Below are 27,719 nucleotides of genomic sequence, written 5' to 3' on the forward strand. Positions count from 1 at the left end.
TTCCCTTGTCCTCAGGCTTATGGACTGGTGGGTTTTAGTTTCCTTTCCTGCACTTATCTCAAGTCAGATGGGTGCATACTCGCTTGTGAATGAATCTTATTAAATTCTATCTCTTTCACTAGATAGAAAGCTTTGAGAAAGCAGACTAATGTCTGTTTCCATGTATGCCTAGCACCTAGAAGCACAGTGCTTAGCACATAGTGGCACTTGATATAGATTGCAAAATATATTTATTACTCAGTGAAGCAGGCAGTTTCTGAAAAGAGGGGGAATAAAGAGACAAGCTCTCCAAAAATAAACTGAAGCCACTTTAGACTCTTTGCTTATGACCCATCCTGGCTCTCTACATAGCCTCTATCTCCCAGCATTATGAACCAACGTGAAAAGATAGAACTCCCCCACCGCATTGGAGATGATCAATCTTTTCCATGTCAAGCCATATGAGGTAGGATCCAGGAGTGAATGCAAAGGAGAAAAAAAAGCCATATTTGATTTAATAGAGGGCTGCTTTAAATCATATATCCCTCTCTCGGCTTAATTTTTTTTAGTTCCTTAAAAAAAGTTCTCCACATCTAAGATAAATAGATGAAAAGTCTACAAGATGCATGGCTTTCTCCTTGAACCATCAAAGCATCTGAAAGTTTCAGTAAATGATGGTTAGAGAGAGAGCCTGCCTATAGGCTGGACCCTCCTCAGTCCCTAGCCACATACGCCACCACCTCAGGACCTGTCTCAAAGGCAGGCAGAGAGGTTGTAATCTGCATAATACAACTGCAGTGGAGCATGATGCTCTAACCTCCATCCAAAATATAACTCCTTTAGGCTTTATTCATCTCTGAATGTCAATATCAAGCACTCATTTTTTTCTTCTGTGCCTTGTTACTTCTCAAGTGCTGTAGGTAAAGGCATAAAATTAAGTAACATCTCACTCTCTCTCTTTTAACCTCTTAAGATGCATGAACTTACAGATTCCTTTCAACAATAAGCATGGACCAGAAAGAGTATAAAGGTGCTTAGAGCACCTGAGGGGACTTGGAAAGATGTCACCAGTGGCTAGAAAATGGAAACATGTAAAGGGTTGGTGGAGGGCACAGCAGACACCAGGGTCTAATTTATAATCTTGGCAATATTGGCTGTAACCTGCCTCATCAAATTAAACAGTTGTCACAGAAAAGAGAAAGTTATGTAGAAGCTCATATGGTTACCAATGGGTAGAGGAGAATTTGTCTTACATCAGGCAGCTATGGATGCCTCACCTCACAGGTTCTCACCATATATCAGGATCATAGGGGTGGCCAATTCCCTTTGAGATAACTCTCAGCATTCATACTCCTCTCGCTAATGCTTTTCTGCTCCCTCTTTTTTCTTGTAGAGTCAGGTTGCCTGCTTAGTGAAAGAATAAGTCAATGAGTATGAGTGATAAAAGTCTCAGATCATCAGATCATCTCACAAAGGAGCAAAGATCTCACAGGAGGAGAATAGACTGAGGTATTTCTCCATAACCTGAGAAGTCATTTTTAAAATCTAGTCCCACTACAAGTAGATCCTGTTATAACATCATTGTTTGTAAAATGCCTAGAGCTTAGGCACATTTGTGTTACTTACGTATGTATCTATGTGTTTAAATATTTATCTGTTTATTTATTATTAGAGCCTAACTTCATAATCAGATTGTCCTGTTTGGGCCCCAAAAGTGGCTTGTCACTGAATAAAAGTAATTTCCCATGGCAGGTGCTCTCAGCAGGTGGCTGCTCACAGTACCTGCATCAAAAAGGTAGATTTAGTCAGAGATTTTATTTTAATATGAAATCTGTATTGCAGCCTGAGCCACTACTGGGTGATGTGCCAAAATTCATGTCTGCAGCATGATTTATTATGTGAAAATACCACAGAACTAATCAGCGGAGTTACTAATTAATACAAATCTGCATTTTTTGCATAAGCAATTAGTGCAAAGAGAGAGCAGTGAAAGAGGAAGTTTGACTCCTTTAATCTCAGCGCCTACTCAAGCAGAAAGACCCACCAGGGCCAAACTCCAAGATCTACATTTGGAATTTCCCCCCTTTGAGTAGTTAAAGACATAAAAGGTCAAATTATCAATATTTAATTCAGGTGAAAATATATTTGTTAAAGAAAAAAGAAAACATTTTATTTAAAGAAAGTGTGACTCGAGGTGTAAATTCTTGAATCAAAAATAATTATATATTTCCCATTTCAGTAGAGTCTGAATAATATTTAATAAGGATTCTAATTGCTAATAATAATGACATCTAAAAATTACATCAATAATAGGGGGAGGGGTGTATGGCATATGTTTCTAAGATGCTGAAATCACCAAAGGTGCTTGTTCTTCTGAGTCACATCTCTACTAGACTTTTCCCAGTATATTGTGGATATCATGTGTATTAAGATGCAATATTCTAAATCCAGTATTTGGATAATGTGGCTCACCAAATCTGAGCAAATAATGCCATTTAACATCAGTTGGCTTATTTCCCCATTAATTTAATAGAAATTGTTTATAATATGAAATAACTTGAGAGTTGAAAGGGTGATGGTGATGAAAAAAGATTTATATTATCAATAAAATGTACACTTCATACAACAAAAGCAAAATTAAAAAATATTTTTAAACGTTTTATTATTTCTGTGCACAGCAAATAAGAGTTCATTTTGATCTTGGTGCTGTGTGGCAAACAAGTGCAACTATCTTTCCGAAAGTTATTCAATATATCATTTCTTTGTTTCAGGCTTGCCAGCTCAAACGATAATTTAAGCCCTTCCCTCACCCTTAAACCTGGATATCTAGTTTTCCAGGAAACTTATTCTGAAAAGAAGGTGGCTAATTAAATGCAGATTTACAGGGCTCTCTCATTAAAAGTTCACATGTGGTGGTCAATGGTTTTGCGAAAGAAGGCAAATAGGAAAAAGCAAAAGCTGCTGGAAGGGGGTTTTTTTTGAATCTTAGTACTGCGCATTTCAAAAGCCGGCGAAGTGGGAATTGTCCACGGTGCTGATACCTTGAGGAAACTATTTTTCCTACAAGCTGCCTGGGGCTCTAAACCTGGCTCGCCTGGCTTCTGTGCAATCCAGGAACTTGCCGGGTCTCCTCCCCCAACCCCGCAGCAGCCATTGTTCTGGGGATGCTTAGGCGTCGTCCGTGTTTCTCTGCTCTCCGTCCGGCAGCAACACCCAATTACCGGGGCTTGTTGTTTGCTTGTTGCTTTCGGTTAAGGCGAAGGTTGGCAAACACCGGGCGCTTGTCAGTTACCCAGCCCGGCGGTCCCCTTTAGACCTCAAGCTGTTGCTCAAGGCGCACGAAACAGACGCGCGCCCTGTTTACTCTCCCCACCTGAGAACGGGAGCGCCCACGAACACACACTCATGCACACACAATTAACTCACATAACCCAACACACACACTCACTGACACAAATCACAGACACACCCACACACTCCCACATTCACATACAATCACATACGCTCATACATTCATGTACACACTCCCATTCACACAATCTCACACTCTTATACACTCATATTCAGATTCACACACACTTGTACACTTAAGTACATTCACACACCTAGCGCATCTAACGCACGAGGCCTTGGGCAATCATGTGGGATACCTACGCCTGCCATAATGCTCAGAGCTGCGTTGATTTTGCATTGTGGATATGCGTGTTGGATGGTTTAAGGAAAGCCCCTCACTTCTGACGGAGAATCGGAGACGAGGTCCCTCTGAGCCCTGTAGGCGCCGTAAGGGGAGCCACCCAGGCCCCAGCGGGACAAGGAGAACGTAAATAATAAATAAAAGAGCACAGCAAGGCCGAGCTGGAAAGCCCGGTGGTACTAAATCACTTCCCAAATCACAGCCGCGTTGTGCTCCATCCAATAGCTCTAAGCGATTTGTGGGGCTGGGGGCTGGAATCAATTTTTTTTTCCCGTTCTCGCAGGTGCAATATGAATCAATTATCTTAATTAAGATTATGCCGCAAGCCCAGGAGATTTGGGGAGGACGGGTTTTGCGCTCGGGGCGACGGCGAGGCATTTTAATAGCTTCTCTTCTTGCTCCCGGCTTTCCCCCTGCCGCCTGGCTGTCGAGCCCAGGCAGCTCCAGCCTCTGGCCAGGACCTGGGCGCCCAGTGGCCTCCCCGCGGGCGTAGGCGAAAACCTGGCGCGGCGCCGGCGATCTGGGGGGAACCCATAACATTCCCCTCTGGCTTCCCAAAGGCCTCTGAGCTGCCGGGCCTAGGAAAGACCTACCTACAGCTTTCCGGCCCTAGGCTTCTTCGGCCCCAGCGCCCTACGGTCTCGCCCGCCCCGAAGTCTCCCACCACCTCCCGCCTCTGGAAGAGGATGAGGCCAGGACACCCCCCTCCTGGGAGGGGCAGGGAGAGTACGCGGGCCCCGCTCGAGGTCGGTGGGGCCACCCTGGCTACACTTGATTCTTTCATTGAACGCAAGCCTCCCTTTGCAAGAGCAAGCATCTGTTTCCGCGAGAAACAGGTCACCGCCGGGGACGCCGGCCCTGCCCCTGCTCTTTATCTAGGCCCGGTGAATGCGTCGAACACCCCACCCCCAACCACAACGCCAGCTACACGCTTCCCGCTCCCTACGTCCCGACCACAAGCCTCCATCTCGCCTCCCCCCGCCCTCTAGGCAGTGCCACCCGCCTCCTTCCCCACCCCATTCTCCCCGCCCAGGCCACACTCCCCTCTCCCCACCCGGGCCACACGCCTCCTCCCGCTCCTCTTCCCGCCGGCGCTCCTGCTGCCGCTTTAACGGCCGGGACCGCCCGGCCCGCGCCGCGCGCTGCAAGCGGGGACCCGGGGGGCGACAGATTTGGGGCATTGCTCGAGGGCAGTGAGTCATGAAAGCCGCTTTTGTTACCCGCGCGTGCGGTTCGCGTGCCGCTCAGCAGCCTGCAGCGCCCAGTGGGGACAGGAGCTGGAGGAGTAACGCTAACTGGCAGCGCGGGCCGAGGGAAAGGGCGAGAATTTAGGCAATCGGGAGGGAAAAGTGTTCAACTGTAGAAACAAAGTCCAAAGAGGGAGAGGAAAATAAGGAGGCGGGGGCGGCGACTGTGCCTCCTACTGAGCCCCACAGCGCCCGCACTCCATACTCTTCCAGCGTTACCGCCACCACTGTACTCTGGCCCCGCTTTCTCGCCCCTTCTCCTTTCAACAAAAAGCACCTCAATCTAGGTCTAGTCTGCACTTCTCCCCTCCGGGCTTGACTACTAGTCTGCCGCCTCGGGGAAGTCCAGCCTGGGCTCTCTCTCGGCGCCAAGATTCCCTCGCTGGGGTATTGATATTCTCCGCGCAGAGGGGGGTTTGCACCCAAGCTCTGTTGGCGGTGAGGCTCATTAAGAGCCACAGTGAGACCGAACCTCGCCAGGTCTCTGGAACATCCCGGAGTGGCCTTTTCTTTGTATAAATCCCAGGCCTGGGAGAACTACGGACACTGGGATTAGGGGTGAATTTATTAGGAAGAGAAGGAACAGGCCTACTAATTTCTGCACTTTGCGCATTTGAGTCTCCGCAGGCCAAACACCCGGTCCTTTTCTGCCCTGGAACATCTGGTTCCACCAAAAATCTCCTGTATTCCACAGGATGTCGCAAACTGAGGAAGTTTTCGCTTCCCGGGGGAGGAGGGATCCCCCAGGTCATCCTCGGGTCTTTGGACAGCTTGAGCCATCTCTTCCATTCGCCCCTAACATTTCTCCTGAAGCTCCTCTACGACCGAGAAAGGAGAGCCAGGGCACCAGATGCACATCCCCGCCGCACGGTGGGCTAGCTTGTGGGGCAGCTGCCGGGAGAGTGGCGGACCCTTGGTCCAGCCCTGCAGCAAGTGTCCTCAGACCTGCGAGTTGTGGACCCGCCTTAACTTCGAGGGCCCTTGAGTTTGAACGCAGAAAAGCAAAAACTCCTTACAGCTCTGCTCTTGAGAACCTAGCATAATTCACGTCATGCTTTCGGCAACAGGTCAGGGTGTCTGTCCCCTTTCAGATTTGCGCTGGACGGGGAAGGCTGCCATCGCCACCTTCTAGACACCAATGATCTCGTTAGGACCCTCTTCCCCTCTCCACTGCATCACCCCTCCAGTTCCCAGAGGCACCTAGCTTCAGCCGCTCAGCCCTGACACTGTTTGCAAACTCAAGGGGCTTTTAGAGCAACTGCCTTTAAATAAACAATCCAAGTTCGATGCATTCATTTGAAGAGGCAACGTGTCTAGGAGGGATAGGGTGTTAGTTAATGGTTAGAGACGAAGCTGGTGGAGAAGGAATGGAAATGATGGGATATATAACTAAAACCTGCCTTGGTAGGAATGAATAAATAATCACCATTCAAACACACATATAGTACCTTCAGAATTAGTCGGGAATCTCTATGATCTTTGCTTGACGTGCAAAGTGGAGGTCCTGTGAGGTCAGCGTCTTTGAGGTCTGGAAGAGTCATGGCCATCAACCCCTTCCAGAGTTGTGCTAAAGGCCTTTCTTGAAAGAGGAGTGAAACGACTCATTTAGCATAGGCCCGTTGCATCCTCCTTTGAGAAGGCTTGTCTGAACCAAGTACCTACTTACAGGCCTGAGAGTGTGGAGTGCCAGCCTGTGGCAAGGAACAAGGTACATCGGATGAGGGCATCCTTTGCAACAATCCAATGGCCTTGGCAAAAAGGCAGAATCCAGGCATCAGGGGAGTCCCCCAGCTTCCACATAGAGAGCTCTTGAGGCCGAAGGAGCCAAGTCCTGAGCGCATGGACTAGCTGGCGCTGAGGACCAGGACTTCTGTGGGGAAGTCTCCAGGGACAGAGGTAGCTGAAGGTGGGGGCACACCGAGTTGCATTATGTATGGTGGGGTAGAGTGACAGGTACAAACTTTCTATGCTGTAGAGGGTGGGAGTGGGTTATACAATTAAGGAGGCTAGAGGACTAGCATCAAAGCTGAGTTTACAGATGAAGCCATTTTTACATGGCGTATATGTTTTCTTGAGGGTTTGGTGGAGATGAGAAGCCACCTTTTGGCGCCAATAAGCAAAGCGTCTGCCAAGAGGAGGAAACCCCAGAGATGGACAACTCAGAGAGGGCAGAAAGTCTTGGTGCTCTGGAGACCAAAGCCTGGACGAGGCATCCAACGGAGTCAGGACGCTTCATGGCACGCCTCAGTCTCCAGGCTTCTGCCTCTTTCACCTCCGCCCTACTTCCCGCCCCAACGCGGGCCACTCACTCTGATCTAAACCCAGTCAACGTTAGCTTTCCCGCTCCCTTCCCTCAATTCTCCTCCCCCCTTGCCCCATCTCCCTTCTGCCGCCTGAAAGGGTTAATCTCTCCTGCGGGTAAAAACAGGTCCGCGGAGTCTCTAACTGGCGACAGATGGGCCACTTTCTTCTGGCCACAAAGGGGCCGGAATGGAGCGCTCCGCGGCATACAAATGGGCAGGTCACGTGGTTCCCGGCTCCTGGCTGGACCGGGAAGACCATATGGCGCATGCCGGGGAGGAAGGAGATGGGGCGGGGGTAGAGGTGGGGGCGAGGGGAGTTGGAGTCGGAGGAGGGTGGGAGAGGAGCAAGGCTGAAGGGGCGGGCGGTGGGGGAGGGCGGAAGGGAGCGCTCAGCCTGGATGCGTGCGCAGGCGCCGGGCGCAAGGACCTGCTAGCCGCTCGGCTCCCGGCCCCGCCTGCGCTCAGCATCACCAACCCGGCTATATAACCTGAGCGCCCGCGCGGCCGGGACACGAGGAATTCGCCCCACGCAGAAGGCACGGCATCCGGAGGCCCCAGGGTTATGAGACCATCACTGCTCAGGACCTACTAACAACTGCAGGTAATTACAATTCTTTCATTTTTGCCTGGGAATAAAAGCAGTAATTGAAACCGGATGTACCTACACATATTCTGAGCGTGTGCGTTTGCGAGCGTGTGCGTATATTGAAACAGGCATTCATCCTCCCCATGATTGCAGGCAAATACGCACACATTTCGACTCGCATCGCTCAAATACCCACCGCAGGCTTTCTAATTAAAAAAAAAAAAAATGTTTTAGTGTTTTGGTTTTGAGGGAGGGAAATTATAGGAGTATCTTTGGATTTTTTAAAATAATGCACAGTAACTGTGATTATTTGCTAGTGGTGATTTCAAAATCATGAAAGGAAATAACTTTCTCACTTCTTCCAGTAAGGAAAAAGAAAAAAGAAAAGCCCTGTTACCAAGATTTGTTTTGTGTGCATGTATTTTATGCACACTGGAAGTGCCAAGTTACTTTTTCAGTGAATAAAAGGGACATTTGATACCCGGAGTATACACACCCCGGAAAATAATCCCGTTGACAGATAATTTAGTTGAGGGTTGGGGGGAGAATGTGGAGAATGAGAGAGGAACCAACTCGGCTACCTGTTACTGTTCCAGAGGCAGCCAAGTCCCCAGCAGCCACTGCAGGAGCCAGAAATTCAGTTGTCTCACTAAAGGCTTTTTATTTTCTTTATTAGAAGCGGCAACTTCTCTATTGCCAATCGCTGACCATTATAATTACTCAATTTTTTAAAGAGAGGTTTGAGGCGAAGTTTGAAAAGCCCCAATAAAGAGCGGGCGGCCCTTTCAATGGGCTGTTTATTAGAGAGGAGCTTTCCGCACCTGATCCCAAGCGCGTGGAAGGGCGCTTTGCTCTGTGCCCCCAGCCCTGGCCATGTAGCTAGCGCTTTTGTACAAGGTGGAAATTCAGCAGAGGGACAGCGGTGGGAGGCGAGAAAAGAAAGACGAGGGTGGGATGGAAGACCCCTGCCCACTTTTGTTGCCAAATGTTTCGTTGATGGTGAAATAATTTGGTGGAAACTACTTTTTCTCCGCCATGAATTTGCCCTTCAATCTCCGGTTAGTATAATCTTCTTAAAAATCACTGCCACCGTTAGTAAATTACGTAATGGCTCTTCAACTGTAATCGCTAAATACAAGAAGCCAGGGCAGAGAAGGGAACAAACAAAATTGCGATTTTCAAACTCATTTTTTGTGGAGTTGTGAGTGACTTTGAACTCATGCAGATAAACGTGAAGTATTCGGGGGGGGGGACAAACATGAAGTAGTCGAAATGTATGCTCATTTTCACGCATATTATTCTGCCACATAATCACCATAAACACACTTTCACCAATCACTAGGAAACATACACACAGCAGTGTACATATACACATATTTACTCTCTCCCGCACCTCCAGCCCTGCCCTGTCTCCTATGTGTCAGCGGGGCACACACACGCCATTATAAAACACAGTATTTAACTTTTTCTTAGGGGCATCCATTTTGTAATGAGCTGGAACTTCTCTTCACGTGCATTTCTACAAGGTTAGGGAGTGGGAGCTGAAGGCATAGGTAGTTTTTGAATGTCGCGTTTTTCTCCTTCTCTTTCTGTTCCTCTCTCCCTCCTGTTGAATGTAGGAAACCGAAACATGACCAAATCATACAGCGAGAGCGGGCTGATGGGCGAGCCTCAGCCCCAGGGTCCTCCCAGCTGGACAGACGAATGTCTCAGTTCTCAGGACGAGGAGCACGAGGCAGACAAGAAAGAGGACGACCTCGAAGCCATGAACGCGGAAGAGGACTCACTGAGGAACGGGGGAGAGGAAGAGGATGAAGACGAGGATCTGGAAGAGGAGGAAGAAGAGGAAGAGGAGGATGACGATCAAAAGCCCAAGAGACGGGGCCCCAAAAAGAAGAAGATGACCAAGGCGCGCCTTGAGCGTTTTAAGCTAAGGCGCATGAAGGCCAACGCCCGGGAACGGAACCGCATGCACGGGCTAAACGCGGCTCTGGACAACCTGCGCAAGGTGGTGCCCTGCTATTCCAAGACGCAGAAGCTGTCCAAAATCGAGACGCTGCGCCTGGCCAAGAACTACATCTGGGCTCTGTCGGAGATCCTGCGTTCGGGCAAAAGCCCTGATCTGGTCTCCTTCGTACAGACTCTCTGCAAGGGCTTATCCCAGCCCACCACCAACCTGGTTGCCGGCTGTCTGCAGCTTAATCCTCGGACTTTTCTGCCTGAGCAGAACCAGGACATGCCTCCGCACCTGCCTACCGCCAGCGCTTCCTTCCCTGTGCACCCCTACTCTTACCAGTCGCCGGGGCTGCCCAGTCCGCCTTACGGTACCATGGACAGCTCCCACGTCTTCCACGTTAAGCCGCCGCCGCACGCCTACAGCGCTGCGCTAGAGCCCTTCTTTGAAAGCCCCCTGACTGATTGCACCAGCCCTTCCTTTGACGGACCCCTCAGCCCGCCGCTCAGTATCAATGGCAACTTCTCTTTCAAACACGAACCGTCCGCCGAGTTTGAGAAAAATTATGCCTTTACCATGCACTATCCTGCAGCGACCTTGGCAGGGGCCCAAAGCCACGGATCAATCTTCTCGGGCGCCGCGGCCCCTCGCTGCGAGATCCCTATAGACAATATCATGTCCTTCGATAGCCATTCACATCATGAGCGAGTCATGAGTGCCCAGCTCAATGCCATCTTTCACGATTAGAGGCACGTCAGTTTCACCATCCCCGGGAAACGTACCCACTGTGCTTACAGTGACTGTGGTGTTTACAAAAGGCAGCCCTTTGGGTACTATTGCTGCAAAGTGCAAATACTCCAAGCTTCAAGTGATATATGTATTTATTGTCGTTACTGCCTTTGGAAGAAACAGGGGATCAAAGTTCCTGTTCACCTTATGTATTATTTTCTATAGCTCGTCTATTTTAAAAAAGTAATACGGTAAAAAAAAAAAATGCACCACAAATTTGGTGTAGCTGTATTCAGATCATATTAATTATCTGATCGGGATAACAAAATCACAAGCAATAATTAGGATCTATGCAATTTTTAAACTAGTAATGGGCCAATTAAAATATATATAAATATATATTTTTCAACCAGCATTTTACTACTTGTTACCTTTCCCATGCTGAATTATTTTGTTGTGATTTTGTACAGAATTTTTAATGACTTTTTATAATGTGGATTTCCTATTTTAAAACCATGCAGCTTCATCAATTTTTATACATATCAGAAAAGTAGAATTATATCTAATTTATACAAAATAATTTAACTAATTTAAACCAGCAGAAAAGTGCTTAGAAAGTTATTGTGTTGCCTTAGCACTTCTTTCCTCTCTAATTGTAAAAAAAAAAAAAAAATTGCACAATTTGAGCAATTCATTTCACTTTAAAGTCTTTCCTTCTCCTTAAAACGAAAACCAGATCCATAACTCTTAAGAGGATAAAAAAAAGAGAGAGATGTAGTCCCTATCAAAACATATCAATTCAACACATTACTTGCACAAGCTTGTATATACGTATTATAAACAAATGCCAACATACCCTTCTTTAAATCAAAAGCTGCTTGACTATCACATACAATTTGCACTGTTTCTTTTTAGTCTTTTACTCCCTTGCATTCCATGATTTTACAGAGAATCTGAAGCTATTGATGTTTCCAGAAAATATAAGTGCATGATTTATACATAGTCACGCAAATGGTGGTTTGTCATATATTCATGTAATAATAAATCTGAGCCTAAATCTAATCAGGTTGTTAATGTTGGGATTTATACCTATTGTAGTCAATTAGTACAGTAGCTTAAATAAATGCAAACCATTTAATTCATAATTAGAACAATAGCTGTTGCATGTAAAATGCAGTCCAGAATGAGTGCTGTTTGAGATGTGATCCTGGTACCACTGGAATCGATCTGTACTGTAATCTTGTTTGTAATCCTGTATATTATGGTGTAATGCACAATTTAGAAAACACTCATCCAGTTGCAATAAAATAGTATTGAAAATTCAACCAATTGTTGCATTTCTTCTTAAAGTGATTTTTAAGCAAAAATAATTCCTAAGCAGAATAGTTGCTTTATTTGCTGAATTAAAAAAATACTAAATGTATTTGTAGAATAAAATAAAAGACAAAAGTTTACTTTAGCATACTCTCTAGTCTATCTTGGTTAAGGAGTCACCAGCTCCTTGTAGATAATGAAAGAACCTAACTCATATTTCATTACATGGAATATGAGGCTGGGGGGTGGGGTGGGGAGACAAATGGTTGTGTTTGTTTTTCTTTGTTTTAAGTGTCTTCACTTTCAGCTTTCTATTCTTTTAAATGATTATATTATGTTTTTCCCATTTTTTAAAAAAGGAGTACTTAATTATTAACAAGCAGACACAAACAAGTGCCCTAGCTTAGTTTGTCTATATATTTGGAAATATATAAGAAAACCTTACCATTTTCGTAGTGCTTTGTTATCTGTACATTTTCTTGAACTGAATTGCAAATCAGTACTATCACAAAGTACCATTGCACTTTACAAGCCAATATTATACAATAGTACTATACAATATAGTATTGGTTTGCAAACCAGTACTATCCCAAAAGACAGTTATGTACCTTTAGAAAATGCCAGGGGGAAATGACTTAATTAACTTAAAGAATCCAAGAAGTGGCATTTTGTAATTATCTTATGAACATCTTGTGATGATTTCAATAATTTTTTTCCAGAAGAAAATGTAGTGAGTTATTTATACTCAAGAACATACTATTTGTAGTATAATATATTTTAAGATGATACAGTTGTGTCCCTTCCCTTTTTGGAACGCTAAATAGAACTCTGTGGAAAAACTTACAGATGACTCTATTGTTAAGTCCACCAAAAAAAAAAAAAGAAGAAGAAGAAGAAGAAGTTTGGCATTTCTCTTCCTCTGGATGTATTGACTGACAGGAATGCTTCCTAGGGAATAACATTTTGGCACTTGTGCCCTGGCTCTACCATGGTGCTCTGATTACTGTCATTAGTAACTCCATTGTTCCTCCTCTGATTCGGATGCCACATTGGATGGCTACCTCTCTTCCCAAGCTTGTTCCTTTGATCTCCTTCTCATTGGTGATTTAGGGGTTCCAGAAAACTGACCTCATTTAGCAAACTGCTCCAGAAAAATGTAAGTAATCTAATGGACAGGAACAATTAGCCATACTAATAACATTGCCAATGGGGCTATGTCAAGCTGTGACAGTAGCAGTAAGGAATATTTCAACATTCAAAGATGTTTGAGTTCAATTTAAAATATATCATTTTAGCATGTTTTCCATCAGCCTTCATCAGATGACAGAAATACTTTTAAGTTAGTCTCAACTTTATCCAAAACGCAGTAATCTCATTCCAAGTGAATCAGGGTTGTTATTTTGAAATCAAGCTGTTGCTTCTAGGATTGCTCTCACTGTTCTTACTTTAAGAGATGTACTACTGATAGGCTATCTGAACAGTGTCAGCCTTCCAGCCTAGGGAACCATGAAGTGAACATTCAGATCTATGTGATCTCTTCAGCGGCTTAATTTCACCTCTAATTAATATTATACATCTTCATGCAAACTAAAAACTGTTGCTGTAGCAAACAGAAGAAATAATAAGAGAATGCATTTTAAGGATTCCAGCTTTTAAAACACCAAGCAAGGAAATCTATATTGTGGATTTTTTGTTGTTGTTGTTTGGTAAGGTAGAAATGCAAACTCTAAGTTGTTTTTTTTTCCCCTTTCATTTTGCCTATGTAACTTCATTCTAAAACATAAGGATTCTTTCAGTCAGTCAAGGAGTAACTCACATGCCACCATCTTTTATTCAACGGCAGGCACAGCTGTTCCTTCTGCAGGGGAGGTTTTAATTTATGAAAATGATATTGTTTATGCATGAATGAACTGAATGCACTCTGCATCACACACAGCACTTCCATCTGATCAGAGAAATACCACAGAACCAGTGCCAATGTCAGAAACATATTCTACAAATTTACTCACTTAAATGTTTAATGAATATTTGGAAGGCATTTTCAAACCACAAGAAACCTTTTCAATTATCTTTTTCTTTTCTTTTCGAATTGCCACCAATATTTAAAAGAGACTCAGTTTTTATAATTGGCTAATGCCTATATCTAGCTAATAGGGAAAAAAATGTTTTACTAAGTCAAAACCAACCAAAAAGAAGAAACACTGGCAGCTTTGGCTTCATTGGAAAAAAATATTTTCTTAGTGTTGTTGTATATTGCTTGTTATGAGTAACATTTAAGGTTCTATGTGTTCTTTCATCTTGGACAATTACTATTCCTGTCAAATACAAAGCTTAGATCTACTTACCTAATGTGAAAATGCTCTAAAGAGTTATTTCCAGAAAAAAACTGTTATTTAAAATCAGCAGTCAGTTTCATAGTGGGAGATGAAATTTGCTTAAATATTTTAACCAGTGCATAATTCCTTTTGAATAGAACACTGCATAACTTAGATTTCATTTACATCACCAACTGAATTCATACAGTATGATCTACCTAGTTTTAATCCTAAAAAATACAATTAAATGCAAATTAAAATGAAGAATTATAGTATCTTAAGAATGTTCTGATAATTTTAGGTTTATAATATGGTACAGTAAAATAACATTTGCAACAAATTATAAGTGTTCTAATGTATTAATCTTTAAAAACTCCCTATGTTTTTACATTTGAAAGTCTATAATTCTTACAAAATTCATGCATTTCTGAAAGAAGCTAGCAATTACTAAAATGATATATGGATCATTAGCTAGCAGTTTGAAGCAAGCTGTTTTAGTTCTATAATTAAACAAGAGATTTAAAGTGAAAATATCTATTCAACAATTAATAAAACTAGGCTTCAAATGCAGACTGATTTCATCCTAATGAGAATTGTAAAACAGTAAAGCTGTTCTTAAACTACGCTAAAGCCTCCTCTCTTCCTTTTTCCTCTCCCTCCATCACCACTTATTTCCTAAAAACTATCTAAATAAAATCTTTAACTCCAGGGTCTGATAAAGAATAAAAGAGCCAATGCAACATCTTGCGGAATACCAGGACTGAGAACTCTTGTTGCTACCATTGCACAGAGGCATTCTGGCGTCAGATACACGGTGATTTGTACGGTGGCATAATCACTGGCTCTTGGCCAGGCATTATGTTTCAGAGGACACTATTGTCAAGGACCATTCAACTAGAAATCTGCACTGTATGCACTCAAAAGTTGAGATCATCTGCCTTCCCATGTCAGGAAGAGTTTTGTGCTGGCAATTGACTCATAGACTCTTCACACACACTAACACTTGGTTCAATGACTCTGATGGAATTAGCTGGGTAACCAAACTAGTGGCATTGACAAGGCTACAGCCCCTGGGGACTTCTGTTTAAATTACGAAACTTAAAATATCTTAAAATGCAGAGTATTATGTAAAGGCTGGACTAAATCCTTGGATACATTAAATGTGGATTTGGCCATCTAAACATTACCGTGCTATTTGCCCAGCTGATACAGAGGTAAGTGGATAGTGACAATAATCATTTTTATAGATCCCCAGGTATAGAGCAATCCAAAGGGATAGATAGACTGTAAAACAACATCTAGAGATTAGAGAATGAGTTTAATCTCACATCTATGAGGAAACTTGGTAACTTACTTTGCTGTTAACAAGATTATAAGCTAACCCTGCTTTAGGCTTTGATGCCTTAAAGACACACCTCCAGGAAGGTGGCCTCATATGCTTACTAGGTCAGTGCTAAGTGCTAGGTGCTCTCTGTTCATTACACATTTCATAACCAAGCAGACCTGTGCCTTATTTTACAGAAGAAGGACCTGCAGGAAGCTGGGATACCTAGATACTTATATGACTGGTTTCCTTTCTTCATTCAGGTTCTTGTTCAAATGCCAGTTCCTCAGATCCTCATCTAAAGTAGCAACCACTTTCAACCTCACCAAAATCAAAATTATATTGTCCCCTCCCTTTTCCAGAGCATTTATCTCATGTTATCTTGCTTATTTATTTCATTTATTTTTAAATCATCTATCTCCCACTGTAGAATGCGGGCTTCATAAGAACAGAAACCTTGTTTCTTATTTGTTGTTTCTCTGGTACTTAGAAGATCTAGAAGATCCTCAATAAATATTAACATTCCAAGAAGATCAAACCACACTAATCTAATGCTAAAGCTATGTTATAAGTCAAGCCAGTTTAGAATGGGAGAGGACGACAAATGATTCTCAGCTCAGTGAAAGTTTTAAGCATTAATTCTAGAAAAAGAGAACAATTGACTAGTTTATTTTTTTAAAAAGATTTTATTGATTGATTGATTGATTTACTTATTTGTCAGAGACAGAGAGAGAGAGAGAGAGAGAGAGAGAGAGAGACAGGCAGAGGGAGAAGAAGGCTCCCCACTGAGCAAGGAGCCCAATGCTGGACTCCATCCCAGGACCCTGGGATCATGACCTGAGCCAAAGGCAGCCACTTGACTGAGCCACCCAGGCATCCCTTGACACTAGTTTCATATAACATGACACCAAACACCTCTTCCCCACTCCTTTTGAGGATAAAAATCATGAGTTATCAGTTCTTTCTTTTTATTTAATATCAACTTGTTACATATGACTTGGAACTGTAATAAAAGAGGAACTAAAATATTAAAATTATAGGCTCTTTCCAGACCCTGCCTTTTTTTTTTTACATTCCTTAAGAACTTGAATGCATGCTACTTTTTTTCCCTTTCTGTTCACCATTCTTTCAGCAACTGTTCTTGTTCTATTGTTAGTGTTATATACAATTGTCCCAAACTTCCTTATCATCATTGAAGGATTTAGATTATAGCACACCAGAATCTAACCCATAAGGACTATGCATGTAGGCCATCAATGAGTTTGAGAATTTGAGTAGCATTTAACAAATTAAAAAGTAAAATAGGTCACCCATAGATAGATGATAGCTCAGATGTAGAAATCCACAATATAAAAGAGAGTACTGTGTCATCACAGTAGTTGTTAGTTACATTCATCTTCCTCCAAGGTATCAATTAGAATAGAAAAGTGGTAAGTTTGTGGGTAATGTGATCTTCTTTTGTCAATACAACACAATGAAAGAAGAACATAGAGTGATTGTTGTCAGCAACACTAGGTATGCATTTTAGCACTACACCTAAGTTATTAGGAAAGGTGCTTAGGGACCAGAAACATCAAAGAATCAGTATTCTTGGGAGGTGATTTAATTTAAAATCACTGAAATCCAAAAGATAACTAATGTTCTTTATAGTCATGATATTTATGCACAGTATGTGCTATTGGTTGAGATAAATGCTGATGAATTACCTAACCTATAATTTCTACTTCAAAATGTTCACTGTGTAAACTTAGCACATCAATAATATTTCTTTAGTGTTCTCTCTGAATGATGTCAGTTAGAAGATCATCCCCACTTTGGGTGACGTCAATGAAAGGGTATTACAATGCTTAAGAGACTGTTAATTCCTTACCACTGGTGTCACTAACAAGTGTAGTGCTTGTCTACTCATAGCAGGACATTATAAATTTATAATCTGTGGTAGGTTGCAGGTATGTGACCAAATACCGTTCACATCCAAGACTAGAGAGGATAACATAGCATTCTAAAAAGGAGAGTTGGGCTAACTTCACTTGTCCTTGTTAGATACTGAATAAGCTTTATTCCAGCTGGTGATAAAATACATGGTAAACAATACTAACAAATGCATGCAAATTATAACTGGAATCTAAGTAGGGCTCTTTACCAAAATATTTCTTTACTAAAAGAATTTCTTAGTTAATAGAGGCAAGGCTGCCTATTTGGATACCTTTAAATTCCAACATGAGATTTTTGGTTATAGAAACTGTATTTTCATGTTTCCTTGGCTTTGACTAGTATATTAAAAATATTTAAATAATGGGATCTTTTGCTTCCCAAGGTTTCATTTCTGCCTAATTAACTAAAAATGCATTTATCTTACTTAAAATACATTATATATATATATATATATATATATATATATATATATATATATATTCACTGGGTTGAATAGTGCCCTCCCCCAATTCCCGAAAATTCATGTTCAGCCAGAACCTCAGAGTGTGATCTTACTTGGAAACAGTATCCAAATAACACATTCTAATATGTAAGATGTAAATTAAGATGAGGTCATATTGGATTAGAACGGTCGTTAAAGAACAGGACTGATGTCTTTATTAGGAGAAGACAGAATATGCAGACAGAACACACAGGGAGAATAGATATACAGGCAGAGATTGGACTGACATGTCTATACACCAAGATCTGCAAGAATTGCCAGCAATCACCAGAAGCTAGAAAAGTGGCATGAAACAGAGCTTCCCTCTGAGTTCCCAGGAAGGAACCATCTCTGCAGATGCTTTAATTTTGGACTTCTGGTCTCTACAACTATGAGCAATACATTTCTGTTATTTTAAAGCCATGCAGTTTGTGCTAACTTGGTATAGCAGTCCTAGGAAGCTAATACATATGCTAAAGTATACAATAAATTGGTATGTTAGATATGCATAAATATAGGAGAGTTCATTTGAATTCTTATGAAAATATTATCATGAAATTTTAGTGATACAATATATAACTACCAGCTTATTTCAGTTAATACCAGGTTTTATATTTGAACAAGCTGACAAATAATAGCTATTTCATAAGCATCTGAATTATGTTAAAATTTTATTGGTTTTTATCATGTGAATTATTAAAGTGACATTTAGATTTAGTGAAGTGTGAGTGGGCCAACCTAATAACTTAATTTTGTTTAAAATTCTTATCCTAGAATTTATAAAAGCATGAAATAAAAACTGCCATTTATTCTTCATATGAAAAATGCCATGATTATTCTATATGTGGGGGCAGCATGTATACTAACAGACCTCTGAAAAAAGAGATATAACATTTTCCTTGGTTCACAAACACTTATTTAACACAAAATTCTATGACATGTAACACTACATAAGTTTTTTTTAAATTATATAGTCCAAATGAATTTAAGTGCCACGACCTCTAAAAGTTCTACCTACCTCTCCCAGGTTTATTTAGGGCCTTGAGCCAGTACTCCCCTTATAAGCTTAAAACCCAAGGCTAAAGCTCCAACCTTAGTTGTATAGGGCTATCCATCTCATTACTGGACTCTTTTGATTGCTCAAAATCCTGGTTACTGATTATTACATCTTCTGAAGTTATTTAATTAATCAGAAGTTTTAGTTTTATAGATCTGGGATGCTACCTTGTTTTTAATCTTTTTCTATTCTTTTTGTATTTGTTTAGCAGAATATTAAAAGTGTTATTTGGCTTCTTTTAGGGTCTTATAAGAGAGTGATGAGCAAGCATCATTTAGAGGAACTATAGAAGGCCCAGAACAGATACTCTGGCTAAAAAAAATACATATATATATTGTAAAAGCAAGAAGTCAAAGATGAAATGTAGGCTGCTACCAGTTAAACAAGCCTTTGGGTCAAGCCCCAATCAAAGGTATGGTTGGAAGACACATTTTACAAAAGTACTTCTAAAAACAATAGAAGCATTATACCCCAATATCCTGACTTGGAGTCCAAAGTATAGTGAGGACAGTCTCAAAGAGATTTGTGGGAATGGCTTTTGTATAATATGATATAATACAATAATACACACACACACGCACACACACACACATATGTATACATATCTATATAGGGTTGTACAAATATCACATATCATATATGATATATATATGTGAACTACATAAAGAAAGCTTACAAAGTTTCTAAAGGAATTATACCCATTTGAACTAAAAGTTCAAAATTAAGAGAAGTCTCTTGGCCTCCAACTTTTTATGGCTAGAAAAAAGCCTGAAAAACTCCTCAGCTGTCATCATGGGTAATTTCCTGTTGAAAAGAAAAGTGGTATAAAGGCAGAACCAACAAGAGGCTGGAGCTAAGAGCTGCTGAGAACAATGAAGTAAGGAACTGCTCCTAGGGAGCAGAACTGGATGTGAGATAAGGAACATTCTCTTTCTCAGAGTCTTGGGAGCTAGCAACACATGCCTCCTTGCACCTCAGAATTGCTCCAAACAAGTGACTGCGATGTGCTTTCTATCTTGTACCCCACCCCACCCCACCCCCTGCCACCACCTCCATTTTCCAATGGGAGCATTTTCTGTGGTTATTCTCTGCTTGTCTCACGATCGCATGTTGATGTGTGGGGGCAGATAACTCGTATTTTTAGTTCACAGTTTCCCAGAATAAGAGGAGCACATCCAAAAAACTATGAGGTCCTGGACTTTGAATCTGGTTCTATAATTTTTGCAGGGACACGTTGCTCTGTACATTTTAGGTAGCAAGAACCAGAGTAGCAAGAACATTCTGACAAAATCTCCACTCAGGGTGAGAGGGAGGCAGCCCCCATGATAAGGTGCCCTTTTTGCATTGGGAATAACTGAGAGATGGACATAAGTAAAGCTCACTTCACCTAAAATACATGTTGATAAGGAGAAATTAAATACATCATAAATTTGTCTTTCTTCCTCACCCATGAGATATATTCAATGATATCAAAACTTAATACAGGAATTCAATTTAAAAAGTTAATTTATTCCTTCATAGATTCAACAAACATCTATTGAGCATCTGTTCTTCTAAAGGCACTGTTCTAGGCATAAGAGAGAGAGCTCACTGCTGTCACTGAGGTACCCAACTGATGGGAAAGGGGAGACAGACAAGAAAGAAGTAGGCAAATAAATCAATGACAGACATTTGGATAGTGGGAATGCGATGAGGAAAATAACATTGAGTAGGGTTGAACTTCTGATTGGCCAGGGAAGAACCTCTGAGCAGGTGACATGAAGTTGATCTGTGCACCCTGCAAAGCCATGCTATAATAAAGATTGTTCCACACAGAGTAAATAACAACAGCAGAAGCCCTGAATGAAGAATCAACTTGGCTTATTTGAAGAATGGAAAGAAGGCCAGTGTGGTTGGATGTAAGTATAGAAAGCATGGAGGAATAATGATAGGAGATGGACTTTGAGTAGGTGGGCAGGGGTCAGATCACAAGGCGTCTAATAGGTCATGGTGGGAGTCTGGATTTGATTCTACCTGCAGTGAGCAGTCCTTAGTAAAAAATATTCTCTAAAGTAAGCTGGAGTCTGAAAAAGGCTATGTTGATGGTAATTTGATAACACAGGCACTCACTTATGCACACAAACTCCAGATTTGAAGCCAGCAGAGCCTGTGGGAGATCAAAGGGCGGGATCTAGAATTATCCACTGGCCAAAGCTCAGGTATTAGAATTCCTTGTCCCCTGCCCTTGAAGCAGTGGGTCGGGATGTCTCAGTTGGCTGTAATTTCACCTGCCTCCCTCTGTGGAACTGAGAAGGGGTCCCTGACTTCAGGAGACTGTCCCATCAGGCCTAAACCTCTCAGATACTTAATGACATCCTGAAAACAATGTTAACAGCAGGGAGTTTTTCAAGATCTTCTGCTCAGACGTGAATTTCTAAAAACAAAACAGAACAAACAAACAAAAACCAGGGATGCAGACTGTTTCCAGACCTAGCCAAATGCCTTCTAAACATAAAGCTACCATGTGCCTGTTAAGTTAGGACTCTTACTGTTTTGTGCTCTGAAAACAAATGCCCAAGCTTCAGCCAGAGCAGGGAAAGCAATGTTCAGGAAGCTACCTAAAAATTTTCAGAGAGCAATTTTCATGCATTAGTGTATCATATATATGCATCACTTATGGGACAACTGAGTCTCAGGAACTAGGGGGAAACTCTACTGAGGTGCTTTAGCATTATTGTTATAGATATTTCAGGAGCACATATTATGTGCTAGGCACTGTGCCAGTTACTGAGACTTCAGTGGAGAACAAGATAAATTCTCTGACATCAGGGAGCTTTTATTCTAATAATAATAATAATAATAACACTTACCTTTTTCTAAAGATTTATTTATTTATTTATTTGTCAGAAAGAATGAGAGAGAGGCGGAGCAGCAGGCAGAGGGAGAAGCAGGCTCCCAAGGAGCAGGGAGCCCGATGCTGGACTTGATCCCAGGACCCTGGGATCATAAGCCAAAGGCGGACACTTAACCGACTGAGCCATCTAGGTGTCCCAACACCAACAATTTATTGAGTGTTTCTTACATTCTAGCACTCTTACTAAGTACATTAACTCATTCAATGGGGAATCTAGACAATAAACATATAAGTAAACATAGAGTAAGAGGTAATAATAAGAGATGTAAAGAAAAATAAAGCAGGGGATGGTAGAGAGATCAGTGGTGGCCTGAAGATGTCTATGTCCTAATTCCCAGAACCTGTTAATATGTTACCTTACATAGCAAAAGGGACTTCGCAGACACAGTTAATGATTATCCAGATGGGTCCAATGTAATCACAAGGGTCCTTACAACAGGGAGGGAAGAAGGGCAAAGTCAGAGACATAAGATGGAAGGATGGAAGCAGAGAGAAGATGCGATGGTGCTGGCTTTGAAGATGGAAGGGGGCATGATCCAAGAAATACAGGCAACCTCTAGAGGCTGGAAAAGGCAAGGAAATGAATTCTTCCCTGGAGACTCCAAGAGGGATGCAGGCCAATTGATGACTTCATATTAGTCCAGTGAAACAGAGTTTGGGTTTCTGACCTTTAGGAACGTCAGATAATACATCATGTTGTTTTAAGCCACTGAGTTTAGGGCAATTGGTTGCAGCAGCAATAAAAAAAAATAATAATACCACCCATGGTTACAGGAAGGTGAACAATGGAGGATGGCAGCAATGAGATGAAGATCTTTAAGCAGCAAAGTGATTGAGATGAAGGAGGAAGCCATCTGGTTGGCTGTCTGGGAAAACATTCCAGAGAGGGAACAGCAAGGCAAATGCTCTGAGAAGGGGCTGGTCTCAGTCTGTTTGAGGACTAGTCAGGAGGCTTGTGTGAGCGAGCAAAGGGAAAGGTGTTAGAAGGTGACCTTGGAGAGGTAGCCCGAGCCCAGATTATGTAGGGCCTTGGGCACTTGCCAAGCATGTTGAGTTTGTTCCAAGAGGGATGGGAGATCACGGGAAGGTTGTGAGTAGGGAGGGATATGATCTTGTTACTTTTAAAAAAAGCGGTGTGATTGCCAGGTGGAAAACAGACTCTGGGCCGGAGGAGGCAGTAGAGGCAAAGGGGAAAGCATAGAAACGGGTGGGAGGCTATTGAAGTGGTCCAGTGAGGGGTGTAGAGGCGCAGACTGGGAAGAGAAGAGGTTGAATGGAGTCTCTTTTGCAGATGCAATTGACAGGATTTGCCAGTGGATTGGATGTGAGTCCAAGATGGAATGACATCAAGGATTTTGATGACACTATTGCTGAGATTTGGAACATTCTGGGAGGAACAGGTTTACAATGGAAATTCATGAGTTTGGTTTTAGCTACGTTATGTTTCAGATGGTAAGTGGATGGCCGAGTGGTGATGTCAGGTAGGCAGCTGGCCAGAGAGCCTAAAGTTCAGGGGAGTGGTTCGACCTGGTGACATCACTCAAGGTGCCCTGAATGGTATGAAAAGCCATGGCGCTGAGGCTCGTGTAGCTAGATACTGAGGACAGAGCCCCTGGGCACGGCAACCTTTAGAGCCCTGGGAGAGGACAGCTCACCAAGAGCAAGGAATGGAGTACAGCCATTATTTTCATCCTCAAGAGACGCAAAGCCAACGTTTTTGACCGTCTGGCCTGCTGAAGCTTGGAAAATGGCAACTTGGCACTTGCAAAGGTCCTAAGAAGGAGCCATGGCCTTGGCCTATTTGCCCTGGCTTTCAGTGAGCTTTTAAAATGCCAGTGAGCTCTGTGCTGATGGTCTGACAGCTGTGAATACCAGACGCTGAATCCAGAGGCACCTGGGCAACTCGCTCTGCAAGGGCCCTGGCCTCAGTGCTAATGACCTCTGGGCTGAGCCCCCTGAAGCCTGCATGGGGGTTAGCAGCCACTGCACTTCTCCAAGAAACAGCTCTCCGTGATCTGATCAAACACAGGCTCTTCCCTGCTTTGCTTGGAAGCTTGGGTATTTGTTTTCAGGGCATTAAACAGTAAGAGTCCCAGCTTAACTAACACACAGGCGCTTTATGTCTGAAAGGGATTTGGCTAGGCCTCCAGTCTCCCTCCCGAGTTGTCTGAAATCCAAGTTTGAGCAGAGAACCTTGAGACACTCCTGCTACCATTAGCTCTCCTGTCTGGCTTTGCAGCGTGACCAGGACAAGCAGAGGAATGAGAAGTGCCTGAAGTCACTGGTGAGGCACGAGCACCCTGGAATGAGAATTCACAACTCTACGAATTTAATTTGCTCTTTCATTCCCTTGCCCCTTTTTCTCACTAGTTATTCTGACCTTATAAAAAGGCTGCTGATTTACTTCCCACTACGCTCCTCTTCCAGAGAGCTCAGTTTATTCCTGTTTCATGGTCATAGTTCCTCAGCTCCCTGTTAATCCACTGCTTAGAGCAGCGATTCCCAGGCCTAGCTGAGCACTGGAATCATCTGGGGAGCTTTAAAAACTCCTGAAGGCTGGGTCCCATCCCCAGACATTCCAATGTAATTGTCTTCAAGTGCAGCCTGGGCAGCTGGATTTTTTTTAAAACTCCCCAGGTAACTCTAATGTGCAGCCATGATTGAGAACCACTGGCCTCCTGACTCTCTGTGCTTTCCAAATTAACCATCAGCTAATTTCATGACTCTCCACTCTCAGAGAAAGTGACGGGTGAACCCCTCAGGGCCCTCTCCATTTCCAGGTAACACTACATTACAGCACTAGCCTTCAAGAGAACAAGGCCTCTGCTTGTAATCTCCCTCCAGGGAGTGCCAGATCCAGGCAAAGACAAGATTGCGCAGGAGAGATCTTGGGGGAAGTAGGACCCTTAATACTGACAGCACAAAGGCACCTTTTTATTAAGTCTTTTTTTTTCATGCCAGTGTAGCTAAGGTACACCGTCATATTCGTTTCAGGTGTACAATATAGTGATTCAACAATTCTACACATTAGTGCCCATCATGATATGGCACCTTCTTTTAACACTAAGTTTGTCAGGTGAGAATTTGTCAGTGCAAACCTGAGACTTAACTTCGGCTTCCCCTCAGGGCTTTTGGGAAATGCACTCTTTATACCAGGTGCGTAAAGTCAGCTAACAATCGAGGGCGTGCCAACGCGGCTATAGAACGTGACCTCTGCCTTCCAAGAGAGTCCCCTGGGAAGGAGGGGGAGAAACAGAGGTCCTTGCAACCGCAAGTGTGTTCTGCAGACCAGGGCGTGGGCGTCGCCATTACCCCGGAGCTTCTTAGAAATACAGTATTTCTGGGCCTCATCCCAGATCGCTTCAGTAAGAATCTGCATTTTAACGAGATGCGCAGCGGTTAAGTAAAAGTTTGAGAAGCGCTGGTTTATCGAACTGTGGGTAGCGCAGTACACGAAATCCTCCTGAATAGTAGGGTTTGGCGGAGGGAGCCACCTCTTCCTCTTCCCGGCCGGGGGTCTTTGCCCAGTGAGTGGCAGAGACCCGCTGCCGGCAGGCCAAGGCGCAGGACTGGGCCGGGGCGGCCCCGCCTGCCCGCCCCGCCTCCCTCCCGGGTCTCTGCCCTGCGCGCGGTTGCTGTGGCAGCGCCGGACGCAGCTCGAGCAGTGGTTGTTGCGGCCTCCTCCTCCTCCTCGAAGGCCTCCCCAGACCCCTGGCTCCGGCTCAGCTAGCGTCTCCGCCATGCCCTGGGGGAGGCGCGGAGGCCGGGTGAGCGCCCTGGAGAGCGGCTCGGAGGAAGAAGCGCCACCGGCGGCGGCCGCTGGGCCCTCGGCGCTGTGGGCGTCCCAGCTACAGCCGGAGGTGGCGGCCGGGCAGATTCTGCTTCAGGGCATCTTCAAGATCGGGAAGAGCAGCTGCGACGTGGTGCTGGGCGAGCGGGCCCTGAGGTGGTGGCCCATCCAACCCGAGCGCCCTGCGGGTGAGTGGTTCCGGCCCCTTCACCTGCAGCTGTGCCCCCACTCTCTCCTCCTCCCTACACCTTCCGCCCCGGCGCTTCCCTGCGCTCCCCTCAAGCTCCTCCTCTCCCAGCGTCCAGACGCCCCCGCCCCCTCCTTCCCAATTGGGGAGAACCTTATCTACCCCTCCCAGGGGCCTCGAGCTACCTGCTGCCTCTTGCCTGACTTCCCGCCTCCGGGTGCGTTCCCTGGAGTGAAGTCACGCTGAGCTTCTGTTTTGCGACAGAGAAAAAAAACTGAGCCCCAGAGAGGCAGTGTTTTCTAGACTGCGGGAAGGTCCACTCCTTCCCTCCAAGTTGAAGTTTCAATCCATCAACTTCTGCGGTACGCTGAAAGTATAAGCATTTTACAGAGTACACCAACACGTGGGTTCTGAATCCACCTCTCATTCTGCTGACTTCTGAAATTTCAACCCCCCCCCCCCCGCCCTTGGGCTCTCTCTGGACTTCTCCATCCCTCACATTCCTTGCCATTGTCTAGAATCAAGGCTTCTACAGGCTTAGTCTAGAAACTGTTGATCTTTAATGTTAACTTTAAAATCCTCATCATGCTGCTTACTTACATTCACCTTTTATTGACTTGAGTTATTTAGAAATGTTACAGTGCCATATTTACAATAGAACTATTTCAAGTCTTAGTCTAGAGATGATTTCTCGAAAACCTTGGGATGTGACACTGTCTCTCCTAGCCGAATACCAACTTAAAATTGCCTTCCTGGGTTGGAAAACCAGCCACCCTGTACTAGTACTATAGAAACCCGTTACTGTTTCAAAGTTTCTTGTGCAAAAAGCTAACAAAATGCTGCTGACTAGTCAGGGACTCCGCCCTGGTTGAGTGTGAATTCTGCCTCTGCTGCATAGGCCATCCTTGCTCTCTTATACTTTAATTAAAGTGTTTTCAGGTGTTTTGAAAGCCAAGCTAGACTATCTTACTGAAGCTCTGAGTTGAAAGCTAGGGATATGGTTGTAGAATTCTGTTAAGTTTTTAAGTCTGTTTGAATTTGGGAGGATATAGAAGTTATATAAAATTTAGCCTACAAGAGCCAACTTTACCTACAACGGAGGTGAAACACTACAGAATTAAGATGAGACCTTGCTCAATGAGAGATCATACAGATTGGTGTTGCAGTGCCCATACACAAAAAAGGCAAATAATGACACAAGAAAGGAAATGTTTTAAATTGAGTGGTGATGGAGGAAAAGTATGCTTACTTAGTGTTCCTGGAAGTAGAATTCAAAAACTATAAAGGTCGAATGTTTTTTTGGTTTTTGGTTTTTGTTTGTTTGGGTTTTTTTTTTTTTTTTTGGCTCTAAACCCCCCTTTTTTTTCATCTCGGTGTCTTTTTTCTTAACACCTAGTGTGCAAACCACTTTAGGCCCTTAAAATTGGAAGTTCAGAATCCTAGCAGCTTCATAAGAACTTCTATTTGTAGAAGAAACGGATGTTTTACTTAGTACCTTTTCTTCTCCCACTCAGTTTACTAAGAGATAAGTTTAAATGTGTGAAATAATCTCTGATGTGGAATTAGTTTAGATGTGAGTGCTGAAAGACCAATGAAATTGGTTCAGATAATAGAGGAAGGACAATATCAAGGTTATCATACTTGGGAGGCTGTGGTGTGGAAGGATGTAGTGGGGGAGCCCCTGTCCATTGCTCCTTGGTCAGTGACTGGCTGTTGCAGGAAAGGGTGGGATAGGGTGGGGATGACTGGGCATTATCAGATCATACATAGGAAATAGTTGCAAGACCACTCAGTTTTTAAACCTCACAGTGCCTTTGTAGTTTTTTAAAAGTAGATCTTATTTTTTAGAGCAGTTTTAGGTTCACTGGAAAAATGAGCAAAAGGTAGAGATTTCCCATATGCCCTCCTGCCCCTTACACATGCACAGCCTC

At 43.4% G+C, this 27,719-nt stretch overlaps 2 protein-coding genes across 2 annotated transcripts in view; both read left to right on the forward strand.

Moving 5' to 3' along the window:
- The first annotated feature begins 9,439 nt into the window (after window positions 1-9,439).
- Window positions 9,440-10,510, forward strand: NEUROD1 (neuronal differentiation 1). The gene has a single exon (XM_028125601.2). The coding sequence runs from the start codon at window positions 9,440-9,442 to the stop codon at window positions 10,508-10,510; it is 1,071 nt and encodes a 356-aa protein (XP_027981402.1).
- A 15,041-nt stretch (window positions 10,511-25,551) lies between these two features.
- Window positions 25,552-27,719, forward strand: part of CERKL (CERK like autophagy regulator) — a 108,301-nt gene continuing 106,133 nt past the window's right edge. Inside the window, exon 1 of the mRNA XM_028122251.1 lies at window positions 25,552-25,789. Within this exon, the coding sequence (XP_027978052.1) occupies window positions 25,552-25,789 (238 nt within the window). The remainder of the gene's footprint in view (window positions 25,790-27,719) is intronic.

The sequence above is a fragment of the Eumetopias jubatus genome, unplaced genomic scaffold (genome assembly GCF_037043125.1).
Source record: "Eumetopias jubatus isolate StellerSeaLion01/CBP00866 unplaced genomic scaffold, mEumJub1_p1.0 scaffold_3, whole genome shotgun sequence".
Taxonomy (NCBI): domain Eukaryota; kingdom Metazoa; phylum Chordata; class Mammalia; order Carnivora; family Otariidae; genus Eumetopias; species Eumetopias jubatus.

What these genes read in the sequence shown, in the direction of transcription:
- NEUROD1 (XM_028125601.2), top strand. Translation starts at nt 9,440, where the DNA reads ATGACCAAATCATACAGCGAGAGCGGGCTGATGGGCGAGCCTCAGCCC.